Source organism: Denticeps clupeoides, chromosome 7 (genome assembly GCF_900700375.1).
Source record: "Denticeps clupeoides chromosome 7, fDenClu1.1, whole genome shotgun sequence".
In the NCBI taxonomy this organism is placed as follows: domain Eukaryota; kingdom Metazoa; phylum Chordata; class Actinopteri; order Clupeiformes; family Denticipitidae; genus Denticeps; species Denticeps clupeoides.
This window is the reverse complement of record NC_041713.1, coordinates 20,552,079-20,574,750: the sequence shown is the minus strand read 5'-3', so window position 1 is coordinate 20,574,750 and position 22,672 is coordinate 20,552,079. Positions and strand designations below refer to the sequence as shown.

The following is a 22,672-nucleotide window of genomic DNA, read 5'->3' as shown; positions in this document are numbered from 1 at the left end:
ATTCAGTAATGTGTTTACGTTGCAGAGATTGAGCAAACATCGACGAGCTACATGATGCAAAAAAATAAAATGCAACAATAACACGATAAATGCAACAATAAAAATTGGACGTCTGATAAAATGCAACAATAAAAAAAAAAGAACAAATGCAATCCGGTCAGCTGGCGCCTGGATGAACGGGGTTGCGCGTTGGCGCAGGACGAGGCGCTCGTGAACACGCCCAGGCCCCGTGGCGTGGATCACGTGACCAGCCAGCTGACAGGGCCGGGCCGCAACCTTTCAGCGGCTCGGGAGCTGGAGGTGCTAGCGCGGCGCCAGCAGCTGGTACGAGGCTCGCTGTCGGCGGTAAGTTGGCCGGGAGCGCGGCCCGCTGCTCGGCTCGGCTCGGCGCGTTTGCGGTTCGAACTGGACCCGCGTCGGTACCGGGCGACACCCCCATCATTGTTGCATTGTTGCATTGTTGCACCGACCGCGTCTCGGAACACAAGCCCGTTAGTTCGGAGCTCCGATCAGCATTTGGTGCTTTTATTCGGGTTTCCTCGCACGTCTCTTGTAATGAATTGCACACTCGCTGCGGTGCATTTCTGAACCGTCCCGGTAATGTTTCCCCAGCCTGGTGGCCATGAAGTGGATGAGGGGCAGGTGCCCCCCCCCCCCCGAGTCAGGGACAGCGTGACCCAGTGAGGCCAGCACCCCAGTAAGCACCACGGTTACCAGGGCGGCCCAGCCGATGGCGTCCGGCTACCCGCCTTCTTTGGAGGGCCCGGTGGAGGTGAAGGAGGGCTTCCTGTGCCCTCTGTGTCTGAAAGATCTGCAGTCGTTTTACCAGCTGCAGGACCACTACGAGGAGGAGCACTCGGAGGACGTCCGCCACGTCCCCGGCCAGCTGAAGAGTGAGTGGAACCCCCATTTCGCTTCAGCCGGGCCCATCATCATCTTCGTTCTTCCTGTCCGGTTAATAAGAAGAAGAGCTGATCAGAATTTTCCCGAGATGTTTTTTCTCCATCATGGATTTGTGTGAGCACATATTTGTATGAGTTTGTATCTGACTTGTTTCAGGCCTGGTTCAAAAGGTTAAAAAGGCCAAAGACAAGCTGCTGAAACAGGACGGAGATGACCGGAACGAAAGCAGCTACGAGTCCTTTTACTGCGGAGGAGTGGACCCGTACATGTGGGAGCCACAGGAATTGGGTGAGCCGGGGTCACGTCACCCATAGGCCCATGGCCTGAATCCGTAGAACTAAGACTACAAGCGCTAATGCATTTAAACCCTCTAGCAATAGCTGCATGAACAAGGCTTGATGTCAGAATGCTGGGTATGCCATAGAATATCAATATAGTGATTATTGTTCAACATTTAACGGCATTGTTGCAGTGTTTAAACTATTCAAGTGACATTCTGCTGAATGTAGCGTTGAAAAACTACATTCATTACCGTACTACAGTACGGTACAGTACAATTTTTCTCATTAGACTAATGTCCGGCGCTGAAGTGGGTGTGTAACATTTATAAAGTTGGCGTGTTCTCTAGTCTGTAACAGTGCTCAAGTCTCCTCATGGAGTACATTTACAGCATTTACCAGACGCCCTTATCCCCAGCGCCTTACAGTCAGTAGTGACAGGAACAGTCCCCCCCTGGAGACACTCAGGGTTAAGTGTCGTGCTCAGGGACGCGATGGTAGTAAGCAGGGTTTGAACCTGTGGCTTCGTGGTCTTCTGGGTCCACTAGGCTATCCATTTATATAACATGAATTGACATCAAATGATTTATATCAATAATCACATTTAATATTACCCTGTCTGCCCATAAACATAGATCCTAAGCCTACAGCACGTCGGTGTTTCTGTTTTGTCTACCAGGCGCAACCAGGAGCCACCTGGACATCTTCAAAAAACACAGAGCTGCTAGAATCGACCACTATGTCATCGAGGCCAACAAGCGCATCATCCGACTTGAAAAGGTGATTGTTTCGCAGAGTGCCTAGTGCGCTGTGCGTTATTAAAAGCCGCCACTGACCTGCTGATTGGGCCTGTTTCCCCCCCCCCAGCTCACGTCTTTTGACAGGACCAACATGGACGCTGGAAAAATAAGAGGTGCGGTTCATTTGATCTCTTAATTTCGCCAATTATGTAGAACAATTGGTGCTAGAACGTCTGCCTAAGTACATGTATTATGCATATGCAGTGTGTTAAATTGTAACGCGGTAACGCATTGTGTGCAGCCATGGAAAAGTCCGTGGTGTCCTGGGTGAACGACTCTGACGTGCCCTTCTGTCCCGACTGCGGGGGGAAGTTTAACATTCGGAATCGCCGCCACCACTGCCGGCTGTGCGGCTCCATCATGTGCAGCAAGTGCATGGAGTTCATTCCCTTGCCGGTAGCATGTAAGCACAGCACGTTTCTAGGATGGCGCCGGACCACAGTTCCTGTGCCACGGTCATGTTTTTCTAATGGAAATGTAACGTAACGTGCGATGGGACAGGAAATGGTTATGCAAGCAGTCAACCCTCCACCCAAAACCACCACTCATACTCCATGCCATTGTGCAAGTACACACACACCCACCCAAGCCCCACACCCTGTTCACACACACACACAGTGACACACACACTGACGAAGTATTACCGTTCGTTTGCTGTGGTGAAAAATGGCGAAGCGGTTAATCCAGGAACAGTTTAAATTGCTGCTTCCATCCCCCCAGATAAGCTGACGAGTGGAACTCGGGAGGCGCTGTGCGTCCCGGCGGGCAGCCCGGGCCAGACGCAGCCCCCCGGCGCGGCGGGTCCTGCGGGGCAGCCGGCCTCACGGCGAGGCAGCATCACCAGCCTCAGCTCGGTCAGCTCTGTGCTGGAGGAGAAGGACGACGACCGCATCCGCTGCTGCCGCCACTGCATGGACGCGCTGCTGAAGCAGCAGGAGAAGCTGGAGGAGAAGGACCATGTGCCTGATATAGTCAAACTTTACGAGGTATTCTTACCCGGGGGGGGTGACTAGTCTTAAATAAGATAAAATCATTCTCCTCAGGCAACCTTACGTCCAGCAGCGGTCAGCATGACTTTTCAAATAATGATACAATATATATATATTGTATGCTGAGGCAACTGGGGAAGTACAGTCTTCCACAGGAGCTGCTGATCCAGTTCTACACTGCGGTCATTGAGTCTGTCCTGTGCTCCTCCATCACCGCCTGGTGTGGAGCAGCCACCAAACAGGACAGGATCAGACTGCAGAGGACCGTACGGTCAGCAGAAAGGATCACCGGTGCCCCCCTGCCCTCCATCCAGGACCTGTACCTCTCCAGATCCAGGAAAGGGGCAGGGAAAATCATCTCAGACCCCTCACACCCTGGTCACAGGCTGCCCTCTGGCAGACGTTATAGAAGCCTGCAGACCAGGACCAGCTTCTTCCCCCTCGCCATCTCCCTCCTAAACAGCTGATACTGTAAATCACCTCCATCATTGCACACTGCACTTTATGTTCACTTGTATATAAGATTTAGTTTTTTTGGTTTTTTTGCCTATTTATTCATAAAAAGTAGATATAGTTATTTATAAATCACAAACAATCCACAACTTGTACAATAACACCACATCCTTGCACATTGTTGTTCTTTTTTTTTTTCCTACATTGTACTTGAGAGACACCATCTACCGGAATCAAATTCCTTGTATGTGCTTGCACTTACTTGGCCAATAAATACGATTCTGATAATATTTTGATGTAATTTTATATATTACAAATAATTCGTTTTTATTGTCCACAATGGCATCACTTTCGGTGCCCTCGGCATTTGCTTCCAATTTTACTTTCCCTGCCGGTTTTGGTGGCCGCACGCACACATACACAACCGTCCATCGCTTCACGTTCCATGTGGCGGAAAGTGAAAAAATATCGGCAGATTGTGTGTCGCTTTGTCGCTGACGCTGTTCTCCCCGCCCCCCACAAATGGCAATGGACTCTGCCACATATATGGGGAAAATTTATCATCGTAACCGATCTGAATTTTGTCACGACCACTACTCATGAAGGTCCCGAGCCTTGACCGAGAAACCTTGCGTGTCTCATCACATCCATAGTTCTGGCTGAACTGGGACCGCCATGTTCCCACCAGTAATGTGTGTAGTTTATTTGTGTTTCTTGCGCTTGTCGGGCACTTTTTTTTTACATTTTCTATTATTCATTAATGGGCAATATTTCTGTTCTCCGATTTGCACGTAGAGAAAAAATATTTCTTTTTGCTTCCCAAACAGAAGTTAAGGCTGTGCATGGATCAGGTGAACAAGAAAGCCCCAGAGTACATCCGCATGGCAGAGTCTCTCAAGTAAGACGCCCCCTACTGGTTCTTTTTCAGTTTATTATGGTCTGTAGCCTCATATTTTAGCCTTACTTGGCAAATATGAATGCTTTGTGTGTTGATCAGGTTTATTTGCCAGGAAAGGATTGGTCTTTGCTGTCGTTTTTTTGACAAAAGTTGTGTTGGAAAAACATTGGTCTATTTTTCCCCATTTATACAAATTAGGTATTTTGTGATGAAGCTGTAAATAAGTGTATTTATTAAAGAGATGAGATAGCTGGTGGATTTCATAATTCATCACAATATGTCATTTTTGTCAGATTATTAATCCTTGCCATTGGTTGGATTTGGGAGGTAATTTTGCTGTCCGTTAATCCCAAAACTTTACATAATGTGGTATTTTACTTTCCTGCAAATCTAGTTCCATTTTGTTAATTGCTAATGTTAATATAAATTACATTTTGTGTTATCTTTATATTCTAGAATTTCAATTTCCAACACTTACATAAATGTGATAAATAAGCATTTTAGTCTAATAAAGTAAATCTGACCAAACGCCGTTGTTTGTGGGCAGTGCTGGTGAGACGGCGTACAACCTGGACATTGCCGGCGGCCTCAGGACTGAGGTGCAGAAATACTACGAGCTGATTGATGCACTCAGGTACCCAACATCTGCGCTCTCTTTTTGTATCTCCGCCAGCTTACACACCAGTAATGGAGAGTGTGTGTGTGTGTGTGTGTGTGTGTTACAGCAAGAAGATCCTCACACTAGGGATGAAGGAGGATCCACAGCCCCACCCAAAAACCCTTCAGCTGCAGAGGATGGTGCGGTACACAGCCACGCTGTTTATCCAGGTAGGACTCATTCATCCACCTTTCATGTTTACCTGCTCCACTCTTGCACCCTTTACTTGTTGATTGGACCTTCTTCACACTTCAGGAGAAGCTGCTGGGCCTGATGTCTCTTCCTACCAAGGAGAAGTACGAGGAGCTTAAGGAGAAATGGAAGGAGGAGCAAGAGCGGAGACTGCAGCAGGAGAGACAGGTGATCACACACACACACACACACACACACACACACACACACCTTTATGTGAGGTGTGCATGTATCATGAACCCACGTGTTTTAATCTGTCCTTGGATATCTGTTCCTATAACAGCACCTGGAAAATGACCTAATAGAAGCTATTTATTACATTTGCCAGAGGACAGTTGGTCAGTCGAGACCAGAGCTGTACATTTAGAATTGAATTTGAATTAGGATTTTATTTAGGAATGACCTGTATGGATATTGAGTGAAAACCCTGCAATCCCCCGCAATGTGGAGCAAGTGGGTTACAAAAGTGAAATTGTTTTTGTCGCTGTGATACGTAGCGGAGCACAGCACACGGTGACACGACGAAATGTGTCCTCTGCATTTAACCATCACCCTTGGTGAGCAGTGGGCAGCCGTGGGGACGGTGCTTTGATCAAGGGGACCTCAGTGGCACCTTGGCGGCCTTCCCGTTACGAGTCCGCTTCCTTCCTTCCAACATGCCCCATATCGGCTGTTCCCTCTCTCCCTTCAGGCTGCTTCAGAGGCACAGAAGCGGCGGTCTGAGTTGGAGAAAAACCGGCCGCGGCTAGCGGCTAACGGCGATGCCCGACCCGCGCGAATCACGAAGGGCGTGGGCTGGCTGCCGTCGTCCGACGCCGTGCACAGGGGCGGTGGGGAGCTGGACGACCCGCTGCTGCAGCAGATCAGCAACATCGAGTCCTTCCTGCGGCAGGCGCGGGCGGCGGGACGCCTGGACGAGGTGGCCACGCTGGAGGACAACCTGCGGCAGCTCCTGGACGAATATGACCTTCAGCAGACCAGCCATGCCATCCTGCTCTCCCAGCAGCTGGCCCAGGAGGAGAGCCTGCAGCAGGAGCCGCGCCAGCGAAGCCGCAACCCCGGGTTCGCAGTCCAAGGCGGAGAAGACGGAGACGACGACGATGAGGAGCAGCAACGGGACGTCCGGTCCAAGCACAGCGAGTCGCCGAAAATGCAGACACTGGCGATAAAGAGCTTTCCTCCCCTGGGGGAGTCTCCTCCCACCACCGACGCGCCCTCGCTCAACCCGTTCGATGAGGAGGACTCCACGCCGCTGGAGGAAGAGCGTTCCAACCCGTTCACGGAAGAGATCCAGAAGGAGCAGGCTTCAGCCACGCCCAGGGACAAGAGAGAATACAACCCTTTCGAGGAAGAGGAGGACGCTTCAACGTGGGAGGTGGGCGCAAACCCGTTTGAGGAAGACGACGACGACGACGAAGAGGATGATGATGAGTTTGGCACAGGTAATCCATTTCAGGAGGGGCCTGGCCACGCCCACACGGCCTCCACCAATCCGTTCGACGATGACAATGACGCGTCGGTGTCGTACGAGGTGATCGAGGAGGAACTCCTGCTGCAGCAGATCGACAACATCCGCGCGTACATTTTTGACGCCAAGCGCAGCGGCCGCAGCGACGAGGTGGAGTTACTGGCCGAGAACTTGCGAGATCTGCAGCGCACCCTGCAGGAACAGAAGAGGAAGCCACGTTAACGCAGCCCAGAGCCGTGGGTCCGTACAGAGAGCGACTCCGCCCCTTTTCCTTTTATGTCCATCCGATTGAATCCCTTCTGGATATTTTTTTATTGAGATGAGAGGAATTTGTACCAACTCTACGGACACTGCCGCCATGGCGACGCTGGACGGGCGAGGTGAGCGGTGGCCTCCGCATGCGCTTGTCGTCACGTCAGGAAATGCAGAAATTTCTTCAGAAGTTAGTGTTCGTTTAGAACTGCAGTCGCGCGCAAGAGAGACTCGATGCGTTTTGCAGATACGATGTTATCTTTCTCGTCCTTTTTACATTTCTAATTCTGTTGAGGAGCTTCCAGGTCACGTAGCAGTTCGGAACAGAACAGAACACGCCAGCCTCCCTCGCCCTGAAATATAAAATCGGCACCGAGTGGTGAGGAGGTGACTCCAGCACACAATTTCATTCAAATGCTAATGAACACGCCGAGGCTCTCGTCCAAAAACACTATAATCAAACGTCACCAAGTATTATTAACTATTCTTTTAACTAACAACCGTCTGACCAAAATGCTTCATTTTGTTGATGTTTTGAACGTCCACCAGGCAGCAGATGGAATTGCTGGATTAACTTCTTCTCTGTTCTAGATTTGTCAGGAGTAGATTATCACTTTGCACTAACAACCATCACCCAATAAAAGAATACATGAATCCTAAAGCTGGTGCTGGTCTACGTTCTGCACTAAGCTCTCGTGGATTTGGACCCTGCGTGGAATTTAATGTAAGAACCATGCACACGCCAGAATACATACAACAGAGCATTTATTACACAATGTACAATTTCTCTCTCGCACACACACACATCTCCAATGTTCCAGTGATCAGTCTTGTGCGGCAGACGCCAGTTGTGCTCGGTATTTGCCCCTCATTTCTTTGGGCAGGGGTACAAGGCCGGGGTGAGGTACTTGCCCCTCCACCTCGCTCATACACTGCTTCAGGCAATACTTCTTGGGACCAAAGTTGGCCGGGTTCGCCGACTCCTGCTGGGCCTCGGCCTGCAGCGCCTCACTGTCAAAGGAGAAGCAATTTTTTCTTTTATTTTTTATTATTCATAGCAGCAAAGATTGAATCAGATTAATAATCATAATCAATCAGAACTTTATAAAATTCAGCACATCTTTACATTACAATAAACATCATTTACTTACATGAATCATGTTTTCTCTAAACACAGTAAATCAGGAAACTGTTCAGTTTTCCACGTGTCACTTATTACAAGGCATGTGACATTAAGACCGATATAAAAGCAAATTAGTGGTCCTCTCATATTGTATCTGAAGTAGGGCTGCACGATTTGGGGAAAAAGACATATTGCGATTATTGAGATCAATATTGCGATATGCGATTGCGATATGATAAACATACAAACTACTTATAACCTGAAATACAATATTCTACCAAATTAAATAAATCACAAAAAACTCTTTTATATTACTGTCGAACGACAAACCCTTGTAAGGCTAAACAACTGTTTTGATTATATTTGGACATTATAAAATCCCGTATTATAGTTCTTACATTTAACCAAAACGTTACATTTAACCAAAACGGGATTTTATAATGGCCAAATATATTCAAAACAATTGTCCAGCCTTACCTATGAAATGTAATCCCTGGTTTGGAGCGTACAGCGGTTTGTACAGCCCCAAGCAGCACAAGAGTGAGGCATTTTTATGCACTTCTCTCCATAGACATGTATATGCGTCACTCCACAGCAGAACCTCTCACAATATGGCGGCGACGTTGATGTACGATGCAGCGCGTCATGCGGCGTCTAACCATATGTCTCCGAATCGAAAGTCATGTGACCAAATACGTCACAGCCGACTGAAGTGAGACTTCAGTCAGCTCGCAAACTTTCAGAGAATGAGAGAATGGATCGGATATGTTGCCGATCCAATCCATGTACTAATCATTTAAATCGCAGCTTTTTGCGTTCATGTAATCGTACAGACTGACATCGCGATTACGATTGCGATTAGATTAATCGTGCAGCACTAATCTGAAGTCTCTTTCTGAAATTCAGCTGCATTGTCCCACAGTTAGATTTCCCAGGACGCGCCGTTTCTGTGTCTGTAGCTTTAAATGCTAATGAGGAGGAGCGGGGCGGGACGAGAGCGGCCTTTAGAAGTTGAGCAGCCATTCGCAGAAATGATGTCATCAACACCGTTCACTAACCACAACATTTGGAGCAGATGGGAAGTCATGTCTGCATTTTTCCAGAAAAAAAATAATAAATTAACCCACTGTCTCTTCAGAGTCTCAAGTGACCGACATACATTTTTACGTCCAATCACCAAGCAACTGCAATGAGTCACACATTTTCAAGCCATGACGCCGAAATTCTCACCGAAGTGGAAAAAGCATGAGAAACGGAAAGTAACCTTTCCCCGTAAAGTGGTTGTAACTGCAGCACAGCACACAATGCACACAGTGAAATGTGTCCTCTGCTTTTAACCATCACCCTTGGTGAGCAGTGGGCAGCCATGACAGGCGCCCGGGGAGCAGTGTGTGGGCACGGTGCTTTGCTCAGTGGCACCTCGGTGGATCGGGATTCGAACCGGCAACTTTCTGATTTCGGGACCGCTTCCTTAACCGCTAGGCCACCACTGCATGATGACATAAGAGGATAAATTCCAGATCCGACCATCTGAGCTGCTGCTCTCTGAACGGAGAAGCAGAATGAACAAAGCTCTCATTATACATCTCCATTTCTAGCCACTGCAGGACCATAGACAGGTGAGGGGAACTCGTATTAATGTTAAATAATCTCAAAATAATCTAAAGTGAAATGATCATGTCAGGGGACCTGTAAACGTCTACATACAACTCCGAAAATTCATTGGGGGGAAAAAAAACATGTACATAAGTACAAGGGTTGTAGTGGGAAAGACCACAGTCACAGGTTGGAACCCCACTTACGATCATTGAGTCCATGAGCAAGTGTCCTCTGTCCCCCTAACTACTGGTTGTACTTCGCTCTGGATAAGGGTGCCATAAGTTTAAGAATCACCACCTTTGCCATGATGCTCAGGTACATTCTGTTTTGACAAACAGCTGAATGGGACACTGGGCGCAGGGCAGGTACTCATGCCTACAGACACTTTTGGGTGGCCACTTCACCTAAAACACATGCTTTTGGATGTCAGGAGGAACCAGGGAGAGCACGCAAACCTCGTTTTACAGAAAGCGGATTCAGACTCACAACCTTGGAGGAGTCAGGCCACATTGCTGCCGAGCCAACTTTCACAACCTGATAATGCCATAAATTGGCATGTAACTTTTCCTGAAATTTGCATTTTTGCACTGTGCTACAAATTACCCCCCCCCCCCCCCCCCCAGTTCCTTCTTTGGGGACCCCAACTGAGCCCCACAATTAAATCATTTGTACTTAAGAGTTACTGTTAAAATAAAGACATCAATTGTCATGTTTTGCTAAAGCCACTGCAGAAATATTCAAAATAATAAGTTAACCACTGAAAACTAAGGAAGAATGACTACATTTATGGTTCTTACATGGTTAACATATTCCATTTAACATAATGTCCAAAACATTATTTCTTATGGAATAAAGATATTGACAGTACTTTATACGGTAATCAAATTAAGGCAAATAAAGAGAATAATCATGTATGTGGGGGGGATGCACATACACAGTTTCTTAAAATGTCGCCACAGAAGACTACTCACTCCGATTTGCCCAGAATCTTGCGCACCAGCTGTGATATTTCCTTGTAATCCTTTCCCTCCACGTCCACCAGAACCTCCTCCCCGTCATCTGTCCAACACAAAAGCGCCTTTTCAGAGTCACAAGCTACAGCTGACTCGGAGCGCAACCTGCAGCGTCCGGCGACACTTACTGAGATAAAACGTCAAGAAGGGCGACGGGGTCATGTTCTTCAGCATCACTATCTGCACCCACGGGTTCTTGTACTGGATCTGAGGCACTTTGAAGAACACAAACTTTCTGAAACGGAGACATAAAGAGTCGGGAGAGTGAGCGGTAAGTGTGTCTTTGTGCGTCTCTATGTCTGTCTCTCTCCGTGTGTGTGTGTCTCTGCCTGTCTCTGAGTCTGTCTCTGTGTGTGTGACTGACCTTGCTCCATCGCTCAGCTTCCCGTTCGTAACATAATTCACCGTCATGATCTTCACCGAGTTCTTAAACACGATGTCGCCCTTCTGCAGATATTCCAGGGTTCTCCTAATGGGGAACCTCCCTTTCATAGGCATGGCTGACAGGTGAGCGTAAAGCCTCAAATGGACGTAAAAACCTGTTTAATGTCGCGTGTTGCTCCTATTGATCCTTCTTCGTCGTGTATGTGTGCGTTCTAGTTCGCACATCCGGGAATTTGAGCAGTGCCCTCTAGTGGTGCTGGAGGGAGTACGTCAACCCCCACGATCCGATTCCAAACATTAAAATGCTTTTATTGAATAGCTTTACGTTAGCTTAAGTTTTTGTTTCTTAAAAAAAAACATTAATATCATTCTTCTCCATCAATTTTGTGCAAATGTAAGTTGAATGAAAAGACTTTTCAGTGATGTCTCCCTTTTCGACTTTCGCGTTTAGTCGATGCTGAGCACTGTTTGTCCTTCCTCGCCTGACGTAGCAGAGGACACGGCGGTTTTTCCGTATGTCCGACAGACTCGCAGCTAAACCTCGTATCTACAGACCTGCTTTGATTACAGGTTTACTCTTATATTACACTCGTTTTACTCTCATATTACACACGTTATACTCTTATATTACACTCTTTTTACTCTTATATAACACTCGTTTTACTTAAAAGCGGCAATTACTCTGGTCACTTTGTGTGAGTTTTCTAATATAATTTAATGCTTAGTTTTGTAATTTCGTAAGATTGTTGGCTACTACTTTTTAAATTGGAATTATCTGAGATGAAACCCTTAGAATATTTTTTATGAACGGTAATGTAAGAACTGTTGTCTTCAGCGTTTCTAGACATATAGCCATTTGTCTCATATATTTAACAATTCAGTCCAATTCAATTCTGGTGCGAGATGATGGCAAGGAGCACAAACACTGAGCAAAGCAGCATCCCCACACACTGCTCCCTGGGCGCCTGTCATGTCTGCCCACCGCTCGCTCAGGGTGATGGGTTAAATGCAGAGGACGAATTCGATTGTGTGCATCGTGTGCTGTGCTGCTGTGTATCACAAGTGACAATCACTTCACTTTATCACTGCCCTCCACAGCTAATTCAGTTGAACAGAAGGGCCAGGAACCCAGAGCACTTGATTTCGTTTCTGCTCCTCTGTTCAGGCACTTCCTGCTCTTTTCTGTGTCTGGCAGGAGAAATATTGATGATCAGTGATGTGCTCCCTCGCGCTGTTTCCTCCTCCACTCTTGGATGGAGAGATTACTCTCTACGAGTCCAACAACGAGCTTGTGTCCGGAACCTCGGCCAGTAGCTGCCCCAAACAGGTACAGGTCAGGATTTCCGCTGAGAGGTGTCCTGTAATGACGCTGTAATGTTTGTCCACCAGGAGTGGGATCCTCCCAGCCTCATCTTCCCTCGAGAGACCCTGAAGTCACACAGCCGTCCAGAGAGCAGCAGCAAATCTGCCTTCCTGGACCACAAAGATACGCTGTGGATGAGGAGCGCTGGGGCATGGTGTGTATAGAACATGTCCAATCTTCACAAACACAGACACACACACATACACAGTCTGCTTGTAAAAGTCGTTACAGCTCATGATCTACGCCTGTACATGGTGGAGCCCATTTTAGATCGGGCATAAATTTAACAATATTTTGGTAAATTTGCCTTTTTTTTTTCCCACATTTGCACTGAAGTATCAGAGACCATTGTCATGAAAATTTTGTAAAATGTGTAAGACCCCTGTATATATACAATGACATTGCTCTTCCTTTTTTATTTTATTTTTTCTACACTTGTCGTGTCTCTGAACAGGCGTGACGCGGGACTCTCTGGGCTTTTGGAAGAAATCGCCAACAGACCTGATGAAGGTGAGTTTGAATCAAATAAATCCTATGAAGTTTCACCTTGGCCAGGAAATCAGATTTATTCTCTCTCTTAAATGCAATGATCCTCTGCGCAGCTGTTTCTTTCGAGCAGACAGCTGTACAGGGGTGACGTTCGCCCCCATCACTCCCTGTTGAATCTTTTGCTCTGTGCCATAGTCTCCACCTTTTTTTTTTTTTTTTTTTTTTCATAAATATGTCCCAGGATGAGCTTCGTAAAGGAAGAGTAATAACCTGGTTCGGAACAGATGTGAACATAATTACGTTTTAGCGTCGTCTGAACTGTTTTTGCAGTGCCTAAGTGGTTGAGCGTTGGTTCAGGGTGCATGTTGGCCCTGCTTCGATGGATCTCTTCATTCCATGGCTCCCTGTTCCCACATCTCACAGTGAGTTTTAGACCCTTCCGTCCTTTCCATGATCATTAAGAGTAGGCGTTAGAGGAAATTGGGACCCACCCCTTCTCTCTTTTCACAGTTAAGCAGCGAGGCTATGGTGGCTGAGTTTTCTCAGGTGTTAAAGTGGTAGGTGGCCTTTCTGCTTTTTTTTTTGTTTGAGCCGGTGTAGTTGGTATTGCAGCGTTCTGACTATGAACAGGGAAGAAGAGTTAACGGCAGCTTCATCCATCCATCCCCGTATTACGTTACATTATGTTCATTTGGCTGAGATAACCATATCAGAGAGTACGTATAGAAGAATGTGGCAGCTTACCGCTCTCTGAGCTGCATCTCAAACTGTTCTTAGAGCTAAGCAAGCAGTTTCAGGCCAGTTCTGAGATACTTTGGGTATTGGGTCAGTAGATCATCTGTAGGGTGGTACTAGCCTAGTGGGTAACACACTCGCCTATGAACCAGAAGACCCAGGTTCAAATCCCACTTACTGCCATTGTGTCCCTGAGCAAGACACTTAACCCTGAGTGTCTCCAGGGGGGGGACTGTCCCTCTAACTACTGACTGTAAGTCGCGTCTGATAAATACTGTAAATGTAATGTAATGTAAAGCAGGTATTGCAGCAGGCGTTGGCTGAGGGGTGTGGGGTGGTGTGTGAGAACCATGTTCATTTTGACCGAGTGTGATTATCTCATCAGGTCAGATGGCGCAGTCCGGGGCTTTGCCTGGCACCCCCACACTGACAAGTTTGCTGTGGCGCTATTGGATGATACGATCAGGATCTACAACTCCAAGAGGTACGGCGGAGCGGCCCAGTCTGTGTTCAGGGATTTTGGTTGGATTGGCTGACATGTTGGTTTAAACGACAGCGCCACATCCCCTACTCTCAAGCACCGGCTGCAGCGCAGTGTGTCGTCCCTGCAGTGGAAGCCGCTATGTGCCTCGGAGCTGGCTGTAGCCTGTCACAACTGCCTGCTGGTCTGGCACATAGACCCGACCTCACTGTCCACAAGGTACCTTAAACACGCTCCTTACTCCATCCTATTCATAATAAAAAGAGTAAAAGGAACTGAAAATAGTCTCTCTCTCTCTCTCTCTCTCTCTCTCACAGGCCATCTTCAGGATGTGCCCAGGTCCTGTCTCATCCTGGCCACTCTCCTGTCACCTCCATTGCCTGGTCTCCCTCTGGATCTCTGCTGGTGTCTGCCTCCCCTGTGGACACCGCCATGCTGGTATATTTAAAAGTCTATTTCCCTCTGTACAACAAAAAGAGGTGCTGGTGTTCACTGAAGGGAACTGTGTGTGTGTGTCCAGGTGTGGGATGTGGCGATAGAGAGCTGTGTTCCACTGCAGAGGGTGGGAGGGGGCGGAGTAACATTCCTCTCTTGGGCTCCAGATGGGGGTAGAGTCCTGGCGGCCACACCTTCTGCGCTATTCAGGTAAACACACAAACACACGCAGACATACGAATATGCGGAGTGTTGGCCTAACGGTTAACGCGACGGACTCGTAAGCGGAAGCCTGCGGGGCAGCGGTTAAGGAAGCGGCCCCATAATCAGAAGGCTGCCGGTTCGAATCCCAAACCGCTTAGGTGCCACTGAGCAAAGCACCGTCCCCACACACTGCTCCCCGGGCGCCTGTCATGGCTGCCCACTGCTCACCAAGGGTGATGGTTAAAAGCAGAAGACATATTTTGTTGTGTCACCATGTGCTGTGCTGCAGTGTATCACAATGACAATCTCTTTCACAAATATATAAACAAAATGACTACACATCATTTCCACACTTTGCTTAAAAATTAATGTTTTCGTTGAAATGTATTTAAAAGTCACGATTGTCCAGTAAGATTTGAGTGGAAAGTCTTGTTTGTAGAAGAGAAACAATGATGTGTGTGACATGGTAACACACTCACAGGTGTGTGTTGCAGGGTGTGGGAAACTAGGATGTGGACATGTGAAAGATGGCCCTGCCTGAAGGGCCGCCTCCAGGTCAGTATATTACACACACACACATTCCCTTGCTTGTGTGTACACTATTCAATGCTGGTGGGGCAAAAAAGGACTCGCTTCGTCTCGCTCTCTTTCAGACAGGCTGCTGGAGTCCCGATGGGACGCGTCTGTTGTTCAGTGTTCAGAACGAGATGGTGATTTACGCTCTCACCTTCTCAGACTCTCCAGGTACTCTCCTCCTCATCCCGCTTTTCGGTTGCTGCTCCGTCGCGGTGGAAAGACAGACGCTGTGACTGGCGAACAGATAGCGTTCCAGCACTTTCCGCTCTGCGGCGACTCGCTAGAAGACACCACAGGGGTTTATTGTAACCTGCTGGGTTTTTTTTTTATGTGAAGTGACTGTGAAGTGTGAACAAGTTGTTCTTCTTAGTTGTATACCTGTGTGTGTGTTATGGGGTTGGGGGGGTATGCAGGAGGGCCAAAGGCTGCATCGGTAGTTGCTGATTTGTCTGAGACGACCTTCAGTGGACCAAATGGCGATGTCACGTACGTTCTGTTGGTCTTTTTAGTTTTATATATTAAATCAGTGTGCAGTGAGCGCTTTCTCTGACGCTGTATGGGATTTTTTTGTTTGATGACAGGGTTGGAGGGGAAGTACAGTCCTTAGCCTGGGATCCCAAGGGTGAGAGGCTTGCAGTACTTATGAAAGGTAAAAAAAAAAAAAAAATCCTTCCACGTACAATTTTTTAAAAATAATGAGACATGGTCTATAATCTCTCACTCTCTCTCTGTCTGTTCCTTTGTGTAGGAGTTTCGGAGGCTCCAGAGCGCCCGGCTGTAATTGCTGTGTTCAGGACTCGCACTAGCCCTGCGTTTGAGCTCCTGCCCTGGTAAGACTGCCCTGCCTTCACGGCCCAGACTGTCCACACAACACAATCCGTAAATCTGTGTCATCGTCACAGCCCACAGTAGCACTCAAGGAACTCTTTATGCACAGGATGCTCATTTTAGAGTGAATTGCATATTCCTGCCACATCCATTTAAATGACATTCCACTTTATTACACAGTTAACGGTCACTACGTCACATGACCAGCCGTTGCTGAATGACCTTTCTTAGGACCAGCTGAATCAGAAGAGATAAACCTGTAAGGCAATGTAAGGCATCAAAATGCCTTGATTGTGCCAACGCAGATCACTGGAAAAACACGCATACTTTTTGTGCTCAGTCTGTGCTGAACGCCGAGTTTTTCTGCTCATCGTAGCAGATCAAAGTGTCCACACAGGTGTACTTAACTCTTGTATCATGTGACAATGTCAAATGTATGGGATGCATCAGGAAGATAGGGGAAAAGGTCAGAAATGAAAGCAGGATTTAAATAAGGATAGAGGAGGGGATGAGTGCATATCAGTGTAGGAGGGGGGGTTGAGTGCATATCAGTGCATGTGTGTGTGTGTGTGTGTGGGTGTGTGAGATTAAGTGATCTTGGGTTGGGGAAGGAAGAGAGTCAAGCTGCTCTGGCCCTGATGGGAGATGTTGATTCATCATGATTGGAGCCGAACGCAGATAGGAAGAGTTGTTTGAGTTTTTTTGGCCGAAGAGCTGAAACTTTCGCAGCTGTTCTATAGTCTCTGGTCTGCTCCGTCCAAATTTCTGTGCAAAGCCGCCAGCCTTTCCACGATGTTGTGCATTTTCCGATCAACCCAATCAATAGTCCCGGTGACTGTATCCAATTTGCTATCAATAGTCACAATCTGCACAGCCACGACTCTGCCCATTCCATCAATCAGTCCGACCAGCCTGGTGGGGTTTTTGACGGCTGTCACCATTGCCTTCAATTTCCGATAGACCAGGGCAATGCCTAATCCAATCACCAAAAGTCCTGTGATCACGGTTCCAAATATGTAGATGTCTTTAATGTCCTCCACAGAAAGAGGAGACAGGCACATGATCCTCCATTTCTCCAATCCTTTAATCAGGGGGCAGTGGTGGCCTAGCGGTTAAGGACATGGCTCAATAATCAGAAGGTTGTCAAGGTGCCACTGAGCAAACGTCCCCACATACTGTTCCCCGGGCGCCTGTCATGGCTGCCCACTGCTCACCAAGGGTGATCGTTAAAAGCAGAGGACACATTTCGTTGTGTCACCGTGTGCTGTGCTGAAGACAGGACAAGTAGACAGGACGAGAGGCGAGCAGGGAAGATAAGGTAGGGAGAGCCAGAGAGAAAATAGCTAAAACCATTTTAACCGTTGGCCTAGAATTCAGCAGCAGATCTAACTGTGTTCGGTTACGCCAACTTCACACAACTAACTCAAGTTTCTCCTTCCCGCAGTGGTTTCATTAAAGGAGAGCCGGGGGTGGAGCCTAGACTCATGCAGTTCCACCCACAGTTCCAGCATGGAGCACTGCTCACATTGGTAAGAATAGTCCGACCATAGACCATACAGCATGTTTATTATGGATGATATTGACGTGGGGACCTACAAAACTGGTCTGTAGATGTGCACCATTCTCACCGTATTGTGTCTAAATGTGAACAAAATAGAGAAAAATACTATATTTGGTGAAGAAATTATTTGTTTTGGGGCCTGTTAGTCCAAGTCTACTGCTTAATAATTTATATACTAATTTAGACATTATATCACCATTCATATTAGGGTGGAACCAGAAGACCACAAAGTGTCTCTTGGGGGACTGTCCCTCTTATTACTGATTGTAAGGCACGCTGGTAAAATGGGATATATGTAAATGTATTATATCTCTTTATGTCTTATACAACTTTGTATTACGGTTAATATTTCATTATTTTAATAGTCTATTTACGTAGGTGTACTGGTGTTGCATTGCTTTAAATGCCACAAGGACATATGACACAACTTCGTACCTTTTGTAAGGGTACCCTGGGCTAAAACAGGAGAGGAGAAAGGAAAACATTTCGACAATTTGACCAGCTATTGGCCCGGAATTTACTTTGAAGTTTCTGGGCCATTACGTTCAGTTAGAAACCTGTTTGTATGCATTTTACCGTAGTATTACGTCACAAATGTTTTTTATTCTCTTGTTTGGTCAGGTTGCTGACTACACTTCTAGAAATATTGAAGGGGTTCTGTAGTGTTATACTTGGTCCCCACAAGACTGTGATTTAGCTTTAGAGAATTTGACTCTTACTTTGAAACTTCAGAGTCGCGTTAAGAGTCTTATTACCCGAGTCCCAACTCAGGAGTGTTTACACGGGCAAAACAAGTCAGGTTACTGTATCTAGAGAGCACCGTTTTACTGTATAAATGTAGCGGTATTTTTAACACTGGGTCCCCACTAAGATTTTGTTTGTGTGTGTGTTTGTAGTGCTGGTCCAATGGCAAGATTACTCATCTGCCATTTTACTTCGTGAGCGCTGGAGCCACCACGGCGACCTGTCTTCCCCACCACACAGCCAAGGGCACGGAGTTCAGCAGCCAGCTTTTGTACACAGACCACAGCTCATAAAACACAAAAAGGGCCGATTAATTAACACGTCCTGAATATAACTGTGTGGTAAAGACCTCTTCTAACATTTTACCTGCAGGTCCATTCAGTCTAATTTCTACAGATAAATCGCTTTGCCCTGTATTTACGGATGAATTTGCAACACTGGTATGAAATGAATATGGAAATGTTTTTGCACCGATAATGTGAGCGTTTGAAGGTTCTTGCTCACACCCCCACACCACAAAATAATCCAATAAGGACAAGATACAAAAACAAAAGATCCAAAAAATTTTAATGATTATCCAGAGATTTCTTAGGTCATTAACATACAAATATACACATGCCACTTCACACCTCCTCTCTTATATAGAAAATATACAACGCGTGTGTATACTCAGGTCTCGTCCCTAAAGTGTGCATCGTTTAAGCTAGTCTCCTAATTACAAACCGTCGTTTTCCTTTTGTGGTACTTGGAACATGGGCACTGTTTTCAGCAGGGTGCAGATGAACGATGAATACACCTTTTCTGACCAGGGTCACATGCATCTAATAGAGGGAGGAAAGGACACAAGCGAGAGGGGGAACAGCCCGAAGGCCCGGGACAGAGTTCAGCTACAGCTCCGGTCGCAGCAAAGATTCCTCGGGGTAGTTTAGAGCAGAGTTAGGAAAGTGTGGCTTAAACCCCAGGGACCAAATCACCAGCCCAAAAACAGAAGTTGAAAAATGATTCCTAGTTAAATAAAGTTTATATTGGACTGTAACTGGAGGTGCTTCAAAAAAGGGAGTGTGCACAAAAAAAACATAAGCACGCGGACTTTGAGGCCTAACACAGGCATGTGCACCAACGGGCACACTAGGCTGTTGTGACCCCAAAACTCAGCGTTCTTACCCTACTGCAGCTTCGGAAGTGCTCTGAGAGAGAAAGCAGCATTCGACCTCTCTTTATCAAACTAGTCACACAAACCCTCCAAATCCCCAAGCAATTCATAACGATCCCAAGCAAACGGGACAAGGCTGCTCCACAAAGCACACGAAGGCTTCTGAACTGGTTTATGAGAGTATGATCTAACTGGAACGTTCCACACCCCACCGTTTTCCATCTAAATGAGCGACGTGGCTTTGTAGAAGAACCTCACCCAAGGGACGCGTTCCACGCCCCAGCTGCAGTAGCACTAAAGAGATGCGGAGCAATATGTGTAGGTAGTGTTCACTCTGACAGTGCGTTCAGTTTTCCTAACTGCAGTAACCAACTCCAGTTCTGGAGATCTGCTCAACGGGGGACTTGACTACAGCGGGTTATGGGGCAGGGAACGGTGCGAAAAAAAAAAAAAATGAGAAAATCAGAGTTATTATTCAGAGTTACAACATGATGGAGAGTAGATCTACAGGAACAGAGCTGGTTACCACACACCAAGTCACCACATGAAGTAAGAAGAACGTCCAACGTTTCTGTACACCAACGACTCATGCAGAGTTACATGGCCTTCATTGCCCAAGCCTTCAGATTCTCCATTTCTTCCTCATCCTCTTCCACCTTGTTTTTGGCTGGTGAGAAAAGAAGAGAAACGTTGAAAAACAACTAAAACACCTTCTGCCCCCGACCATCTACTTTTCACAGGACGCCCGTTGCTCTTCTGACCTGGTTTGGCTGGTAGAGATGTAGAAGGCACGTTGGGTAGTGGGACATTTTCTGAACCACCGATTTCCAGCAGGTTTCGGTCCAATTCCTCCTGTTCCAACTCTTCAAGTTCAGCAAGGAGTTCATCCTGAACAATAGGAACAATAATAGCATTAGACCCTGTCTTGCGTAAGACTGCGACGTATTATCGCTGTGCTGTAGGTGAGCCCACACAGACCTGTTTCAGTATCGACACCACTTATTATTACCAAAAAAAAAATGTGCCAAATGTGCTTTAACAGATCAGCATACATATCAGAACGGCCTCAAGCGCATACATCGTGCGAAAAGGGAAGAAATTGTACATGTGGGTTAGGTGCAGGTGACAGCGTATGCTGATCTGTCAGCAAATGGTCACGTGGCTTTGCAATACTGATCACTTTAATGAGGCGGAATGAGTCCGCTGGACCAATCAAAATGCCAGGCTTGGACTAACTGCAGCAGAACTTCAAACAAAGGCTCCGGTCACTTTTAAAGGCCCAGTTCGTGCGGTCGGTCCATGGAGATCCAGGCCCTACCTCATCAAACTCCTCTCCGAACCCGACGGGTCGCGAGATGGCGTCCGAGATCTCCTGCGCCAGCTCCTGCTGCTCCGTGATGTCCTGCATCAGGTCGTCCACCTTGTCGATGTCCCTGCGGACGACAGGTTCGAGCTCGGTTTAGAAGGCGAGCCCTACTTATCAAATGTCCTACCAAAGGCAACATAAATGCATGCTTCCATTGCACGGTTTTCAAAGTGTAGTTGGAGTAGTTAAAAGGAAAACACGGTAAGTGCAGCACCACATACTTCTGTTTCTGATCTATCATATCAGAAGACCCAGGTTCAAATCCCACTTACTACCATTGTCTCCCTGAACAAGACACTTAACCCTGAGTTGCTCCAGGGAGACTGTCCCTGTAACTACTGATTGTAAGTCGCTCTGGATAAGGGCGTCTGATAAAAATGTAAATGTAAAGTGTGAATTAATATCCTAACAGGTAAAACACTGTTGGTAGGACAATCTGATGGGTGTTTCTGAGCAGTCACGACACACTACTTGTGGTTCATGGACAGTGTAATAGTTATATAAGCAAGTTGTACAGCTAGCTGGAACAGGAACAGTCGCTGTAAAAATGTGCTGCGGTAGGGCAATCCGACAGAACACCGGCCGCCATCCCTCCATTCCTATATCCATCCCTCCACCCCTGGCCCTTACATGTTCTCGTGCGCGGCCTTCATCGCCTTGGCCGCGAAGCCCATGTTCTTCAGCACCTCGGTGTTGGTGTTGGCGTTCTCCAGCGCTTCCCGCTGGAACTCGATGGTGGACAGGGTGCCGTCGATCTGCGCCAGCTGCTTCTCGTAGCGCTTCTTCCTCTTCAGGGCCTGCAAAGCGGCTACACGGCGCCGGCGAGAGACACACCATGTTGATAACGTCGATACTTTAGTAAAAAATAGCAAAGTAAAGTAAAGAAGAAAAAAAAAACGAGTGCGGCTAGTTCCTACGCCGCCACTAGCCGCCTAGCTTAGCCCGGGCCAGCGTTTCCGAAACGCCCGGATAAAACCGAGCCGGGCACGGCTGGTTCGGCGCTTACCCCTTTTGTTTTTCGTGCCGTTTTTCTTCGCCGTGAGGAGTTCTTGTTCGATCTTCTTCTCCAGGAAGTCCTGTTTCTTAGCTAACATCTCCTCTGTTTCCCGAAGTCGCTGGATCGCTTCCTGCGGACTCGGGTTCTTTCCTCCTTTACTTCCCCCACCGAACAACTTCCCAAACACGGACATTCTGTACCGATGGTGCGGCGGTTTTAATCGAAAACCTCTCAGATATTCCGCTAAACGTCAAACTACGAGCGACGGTGCGCCCAGCTACGTCTACCTTGTTGATAACCTTACTTCCGCATGTAGGCCCAGTGACGTCACCCCAGCCAAGTGGCTCAGTAGCGCCCCCAGCAGGAAGAACTGGGAAGCGTGGTGCCGTTTTGGGAATGTTCGCTGAAGTCAGAGCGGCGTCTGCTCAGATCAAGTATTTTTCTCCCATTATACAATAGATGATCGCTTACTCTCAGTCCACTACTGTCCATTCTGTACATTTCTGTAAATTAATTGATTCCCGGGCTGCAAGTGGTTAGTTCGAATCCCGCTCTCAGATCTTGCGTCTGCAGAGTTTGCTCTTTAAAAGTAAAGTGATTGTCACTTGTGATGCATACGGTGCACACAGTGAAATGTGTCCTCTGCATTTAACGCATCACCCTGAGTGAGCAGTGGGCAGCCACGACAGGCGCCCAGGGAGCAGTGTGTGGCGACTGTGCTTTGGTCAGT

General features: G+C 47.3%; 4 protein-coding genes across 8 annotated transcripts; 2 read left to right on the top strand and 2 right to left on the bottom strand.

The window, feature by feature from the left end:
* The first annotated feature begins 243 nt into the window (after positions 1-243).
* On the top strand, positions 244-7,552 carry rbsn (rabenosyn, RAB effector). Its single transcript, XM_028987657.1, has 12 exons — positions 244-345; positions 613-893; positions 1,060-1,191; positions 1,861-1,961; positions 2,049-2,094; positions 2,223-2,384; positions 2,702-2,967; positions 4,251-4,321; positions 4,869-4,955; positions 5,047-5,149; positions 5,235-5,339; positions 5,863-7,552. The coding sequence occupies exons 2-12, from the start codon at positions 731-733 to the stop codon at positions 6,859-6,861; spliced, it is 2,235 nt and encodes a 744-aa protein (XP_028843490.1). The 5' UTR covers positions 244-345; positions 613-730; the 3' UTR covers positions 6,862-7,552.
* Positions 7,553-7,639: 87 nt separating this feature from the next.
* On the bottom strand, positions 7,640-11,220 carry mrps25 (mitochondrial ribosomal protein S25). The gene is made up of 4 exons (XM_028987658.1): positions 10,991-11,220; positions 10,755-10,861; positions 10,585-10,672; positions 7,640-7,902 (listed from the first exon to the last, which is right to left on the bottom strand). The coding sequence occupies exons 1-4, from the start codon at positions 11,122-11,124 to the stop codon at positions 7,716-7,718; spliced, it is 516 nt and encodes a 171-aa protein (XP_028843491.1). The 5' UTR covers positions 11,125-11,220; the 3' UTR covers positions 7,640-7,715.
* Positions 11,221-11,491: 271 nt separating this feature from the next.
* Positions 11,492-18,903, top strand: aaas (achalasia, adrenocortical insufficiency, alacrimia). 4 transcript variants are annotated; one of them, XM_028986772.1, is made up of 17 exons: positions 11,492-11,580; positions 12,206-12,343; positions 12,400-12,527; positions 12,828-12,883; positions 13,193-13,284; positions 13,373-13,419; positions 13,983-14,081; positions 14,154-14,297; positions 14,396-14,516; positions 14,599-14,723; positions 15,212-15,272; positions 15,371-15,461; positions 15,707-15,779; positions 15,875-15,942; positions 16,042-16,123; positions 17,566-17,650; positions 18,579-18,903. In XM_028986772.1, exons 2-17 carry the CDS (start codon positions 12,227-12,229, stop codon positions 18,717-18,719), a joined length of 1,530 nt encoding a protein of 509 aa, XP_028842605.1. In that variant the 5' UTR covers positions 11,492-11,580; positions 12,206-12,226; the 3' UTR covers positions 18,720-18,903. The 4 variants fall into 4 exon arrangements, with proteins under 4 accessions (XP_028842605.1, XP_028842606.1, XP_028842607.1 ...); XM_028986773.1 differs by having other exon boundaries at positions 11,504-11,705; XM_028986774.1 differs by having other exon boundaries at positions 11,504-12,337.
* A 73-nt stretch (positions 18,904-18,976) lies between these two features.
* On the bottom strand, positions 18,977-22,268 carry LOC114793830 (charged multivesicular body protein 4b). Of its 2 annotated transcripts, XR_003750279.1 has the most exons (6): positions 21,952-22,268; positions 21,576-21,753; positions 20,898-21,012; positions 20,341-20,467; positions 20,113-20,246; positions 18,977-19,987 (listed from the first exon to the last, which is right to left on the bottom strand). XR_003750279.1 is itself a non-coding variant. In XM_028985960.1 (5 exons), the coding sequence occupies exons 1-5, from the start codon at positions 22,133-22,135 to the stop codon at positions 20,176-20,178; spliced, it is 675 nt and encodes a 224-aa protein (XP_028841793.1). In that variant the 5' UTR covers positions 22,136-22,268; the 3' UTR covers positions 18,977-20,175. The 2 variants fall into 2 exon arrangements, 1 of the variants encoding a protein (XP_028841793.1); XM_028985960.1 differs by having other exon boundaries at positions 18,977-20,246.
* Positions 22,269-22,672: the final 404 nt, after the last annotated feature.